The sequence below is a fragment of the Anguilla anguilla genome, chromosome 4 (assembly GCF_013347855.1).
Source record: "Anguilla anguilla isolate fAngAng1 chromosome 4, fAngAng1.pri, whole genome shotgun sequence".
In the NCBI taxonomy this organism is placed as follows: domain Eukaryota; kingdom Metazoa; phylum Chordata; class Actinopteri; order Anguilliformes; family Anguillidae; genus Anguilla; species Anguilla anguilla.
In genome coordinates this window covers 60,556,418-60,561,417 of record NC_049204.1, presented here as the reverse complement: position 1 = coordinate 60,561,417, position 5,000 = coordinate 60,556,418, and the positions used below count along the sequence as shown (strand labels likewise).

Here is a 5,000-nt window from a genome sequence, read left to right as displayed (position 1 = left end):
AAATACAGCCATACTTCTGCTTTCCCTCCGGAAAACATGACGATTGTTTTGCTCATATCATTAATCTGTAACCGCAAAACAACAGCATCATCTGAGCTATCGTTCAGCGTAGGACAAGCAATTCAACCAAGATCGACACATCATTACAGAACATATGATTCATCTTTGGTCCCTTGTAAAAAAAACTATATATACCTGCAATATAATTTCCCAAAAAAAACAATCATTACAGAGGGGTTTGAAGAACTCGCAAACATGTCGTATCATACTTTTACTGCCCCTTAATGGTACATTATGACAGTTCTGGAGTCCCATTGTAAAAACAAACAGCACAGCCAAACCCGAGGCTTCAGGAGCTGCCATTTTCTATAATTGCAAAAAACTCTTTATTCTTCACTTTACTCCTCCTGTAAAATGACGAATAAAGAGTAGCCTCACCCCCCCCCCCCCCCCCAGCTCACGGGGCAAGGTGGTGTAGCCCCGCCCCCCCCGACCCCCACTCACAGGGCGAGGTGGTGTAGGTGATGTGGAAGCCGCGGTCGCTCACGCTGTAGTCAGAGTGGAAGTGGACCCAGGCGGCGGGCCCGGTGGTCTGGACCGGGGCGGGGGAGCCCGTGCTGCAGAACCTCCCCAGGACAGGGTCGTCCGACAGCAGTCCGTCCCGGATCTACGGCAACGGAACGGGGAGTGAGCACCAAAACGCGCCTTCTACACCCAGGATGCACTGCACTACTGCCAGACACAACCCAGCTGACATCACAGAACCAGGAACACCCTCACACACATGGAACTTTCTTTATGAGACCCCAACATGACAAATGAATGTACGGACCACACTCAGAACACAATGAGATGCAATCAAACATTATAGCTTACAGTAACTCCTCTACAGTTCTCTTTAATGGCAGTGATGTCATAATCATATGACATGATATTATCAACGCTAAATTATCATTGATGGTTGACCATAACCCTGCGTTTTTTATTAATTTATGAATATGATGACTCATGTTAATGAACAACGTTTAGGTCTTACATTAAATGCTTTTTTATTTAAAACATATCTTTTTTAGGTCAGCAAATTTGACTAAACAAGGTAGTTTGTATAATCTCTTTTATAAGAGACTTAAGGACTGACTGCTCATGCCCAGAACAGACGAGCTACGTGTGATGTGGTGCCTCACCTCCAGGTAATCATAGTTACAGTTGTCATGGTGCTCCAGGCTCAGGGTTCCGAAGGCGAATTGGATGAGCAGGCCGGGGTTCACGTTCACCATCCAGTAGCAGTCGCGATTCGGAGGGTAGTTGCCAGGATAACCGGGGGAGTTTATGGACCCATACAGGTCAGTCAGGGATCCCCCACAAACTGGAGAAAGAAAAATAGAGACACCAAAAACACTCACCCTTTGTGGTCACGTAAGGACGGTTGAGAACTCTTCCCTGGAAGAACAGTTTCGCTGAATTATTTAGCACTTAATCCAAACATCACATTTGAACTCGGGAATCATTTTAATTTTCTGCAAAAAAAAATTGTTTAATTGTTTAATTGTTTAATTGTTTAACATGGGTTGTTATTTTAAAGCTAGGACATTTATGTGTTACCTGCTTCAAAGCCAGAATATTCACCTGGTACCTGTTTCAAAACCAGAACACCTGGTTTCTGCTTCAAAACCAGGACACCTGGCCCCGGCTTTAAAGCCAGAACACCTGGTACCTACTTAAAAGCTAAAACACCTGGTACCTGCTTCAAAGCCAGAACACCTGGTACCTGCTTCAAAGCCAAAACATTCACCTGGTACCTGCTTCAAAGCCAGAACACCTGGTACCTGCTTCAAAGCCAGAACATTTACCTGGTACCTGCTTCAAAGCCAGAACACCTGGTACCTGCTTCAAAGCCAGAACATTCACCTGGTACCTGCTTCAAAGCCAGAACACCTGGTACCTGCTTCAAAGTCAGAACATTCACCTGGTACCTGTTTTCAAAGCCAGAACATTCACCTGGTACCTGTTTTCAAAGCCAGCTCGTGTGGTACCTGGTAGCTGGGCCTGAACCCTGGTGTGGTACCTGGTAGCTGGGCCTGAACCCTGGTGCGGTACCTGGTAGCTGGGCCTGAACCCTCGTGTGGTACCTGGTAGCTGGGCCTGAACCCTCGTGCGGTACCTGGTAGCTGGGCCTGAACCCTCGTGTGGTACCTGGTAGCTGGGCCTGAACCCTCGTGCGGTACCTGGTAGCTGGGCCTGAACCCTCGTGCGGTACCTGGTAGCTGGGCCTGAACCCTGGTGCGGTACCTGGTAGCTGGGCCTGAACCCTCGTGCGGTACCTGGTAGCTGGGCCTGAACCCTCGTGCGGTACCTGGTAGCTGGGCCTGAACCCTGGTGCGGTACCTGGTAGCTGGGCCTGAACCCTCGTGCGGTACCTGGTAGCTGGGCCTGAACCCTGGTGCGGTACCTGGTAGCTGGGCCTGAACCCTGGTGCGGTACCTGGTAGCTGGGCCTGAACCCTGGTGCGGTACCTGGTAGCTGGGCCTGAACCCTGGTGCGGTACCTGGTAGCTGGGCCTGAACCCTGGTGCGGTACCTGGTAGCTGGGCCTGAACCCTGGTGCGGTACCTGGTAGCTGGGCCTGAACCCTGGTGTGGTACCTGGTAGCTGGGCCTGAACCCTGGTGCGGTACCTGGTAGCTGGGCCTGAACCCTGGTGCGGTACCTGGTAGCTGGGCCTGAACCCTGGTGCGGTACCTGGTAGCTGGGCCTGAACCTGGTGCGGTACCTGGTAGCTGGGCCTGAACCCTGGTGCGGTACCTGGTAGCTGGGCCTGAACCCTGGTGCGGTACCTGGTAGCTGGGCCTGAACCCTGGTGCGGTACCTGGTAGCTGGGCCTGAACCCTGGTGCGGTACCTGGTAGCTGGGCCTGAACCCTGGTGCGGTACCTGGTAGCTGGGCCTGAACCCTGGTGCGGTACCTGGTAGCTGGGCCTGAACCCTGGTGCGGTACCTGGTAGCTGGGCCTGAACCCTGGTGCGGTACCTGGTAGCTGGGCCTGCCAGGCCACGGTGAAGCCGCCGGCGTTGACGGAGTGGTCGGAGCGGAACCAGAAGTAGAGGGAATTGTGGGAGCTGAGGAGCTCGGCGGGGGCGCTGGTGCCGCAGTAGCGGCCGAGCTGGTGGCCCGCGGCGCTCTCGCCGTCGTGGATCTGCAGGAAGTCGTAGATGCAGTTGGAGCTGCTCTCCAGCTCGAAGTGAGGGAAGGTTATCCGCACGATCTACAGAGAGAGAGAGAGAGAGAGACAGAGAGAAAGAGAGAGAGAGACAGAGAGAAAGAGAGAGAGAGAGAGAGAGAGAGAGAGAGAGAGAGAGGGGGGAGAGAGAGAGAGAGAGAGACAGAGAGAAAGAGAGAGAGAGAGAGAGAGAGAGAGAGAGAGAGAGAGAGAGAGACTAAACAATGAGACACAGACATCCCCCACAGTGAAACAGAGCGCAGCAGTGATGATGTCTTTTCGTAGGCCAACCCGGAAGGTTCTTCCGCCATGGGGTTCCCTCGTCTGATCTCTGATCAGTGCTTTTTTTCCCCATAGCAATTTAGTTTTCTGGAGAAATTAAGGTCCCGCCCACAGAGGGGAAAATTTCCTGCTGAACTTATCGTGAAAGGTGATACATAAACACATCCACTGACCTTATTAGGGTCAACACGAATGACCCAGGCGCAGCTGACCATGTGATCATACTGGTCGCTCCCGGGGGTGTTGGGATAGCTGAAGGTGCCGGCGGGGCCAGTCAGGTACCCTCCACAGGCTGGAGCAAATGGGGAAGGGGGGGGGGGGGGGGGGGGGGGGATTGAGGTCACATGGGGTCACAAAAGGAAGTTACATGAACACTATTGACACTGTTGACACATACATGCACAGACACACACAAACACACATACACGCACATATACACACACAGACATGCACAAACACATACATTCACATACACACACACTCTCACACACACAAACACACATACATACATACACACACACGCACACAACACAAGTACACACAGACACACACACACTCACACACACACACCTTGCTGGGCAGTCTGGCACTGGGGTCCGGTCCACTGTGAAGTGCAGGTACAGCTGTACCCGTTGATTCCGTCGGTGCAGGTACCCCCGTTCTGGCAGGGGTTGCTGACACACTCGTTAATGTTCTGGTCACAGTTGGTCCCCGCCCATCCCGGGTCACATGTGCAGATGTAGCCAGTGGTAGTGCTCTAGGAAACACACACACAGCAATACACAACTGCAGCTTCCTAAACCAGGCATCAATTTACATAGCAGCTATGCTTTCACCATAAATTACATTACATGAGTCACTAGAGGAAGATTAAGATGATGAGCAGTGGAGTTTTTAATCAATGCACAATTCCACTTAACACAGACAGTTTGGGAGTTTACTTCAATCTTTAAGCTCATTGCCCATCACCTCACATGATGCATTCTGGGTACTGTAGTCCATGGTGTACTTGTAGTACTTGTGGACCTAGCGGCCATCGCACATACACACACACACTGGGAATGAGCTGCCTAATTTTCTCCACAGCTGACAAACAGGGCGTAACGAGGGCGATGACCCCATAATCGGCCTATTAAATCCCTACCTCTGAGTCCTCAGTTCCCAGCAGCCCGCTCATTGTTAGCGCTGCCAGCAATCACACACAGCGGCCTTACTGTGCATTCATGCACAGATCAAGCAAAAAAGAAAAAAAAAATTTGGGAAGCAAATGGGAGTCATTCAACCCAAGTCCCTCTCCACAGAAGGCTCTCACACTCCAGTACAGCACACAAACCACAGAGCCAGAGATTAGAGAGGGAAGGGTTTGTCCTCTCATGTCTGGTATCAAATGGGGGGCTGGTATTTTTGGACGGACCTGGGTTAGCATTTGACACGCCTCCGACATGGGCTTGCTCACTTCGGGCCCTGGGAATAAAAGTGTCTCTGTACACGAAGTCTTCACTCT

General features: G+C 51.7%; 1 protein-coding gene across 1 annotated transcript in view; it reads right to left on the bottom strand.

The window, feature by feature from the left end:
• Positions 1-5,000, bottom strand: part of cubn (cubilin (intrinsic factor-cobalamin receptor)) — a 68,890-nt gene that overhangs the window by 52,840 nt on the left and 11,050 nt on the right. The window contains exons 12-16 of the mRNA XM_035413908.1: positions 4,067-4,253; positions 3,670-3,788; positions 3,025-3,259; positions 1,185-1,366; positions 505-667 (exon numbers count right to left, since the gene is read on the bottom strand). Of these exons, the coding sequence (XP_035269799.1) occupies positions 505-667; positions 1,185-1,366; positions 3,025-3,259; positions 3,670-3,788; positions 4,067-4,253 (886 nt within the window). The remainder of the gene's footprint in view (positions 1-504; positions 668-1,184; positions 1,367-3,024; positions 3,260-3,669; positions 3,789-4,066; positions 4,254-5,000) is intronic.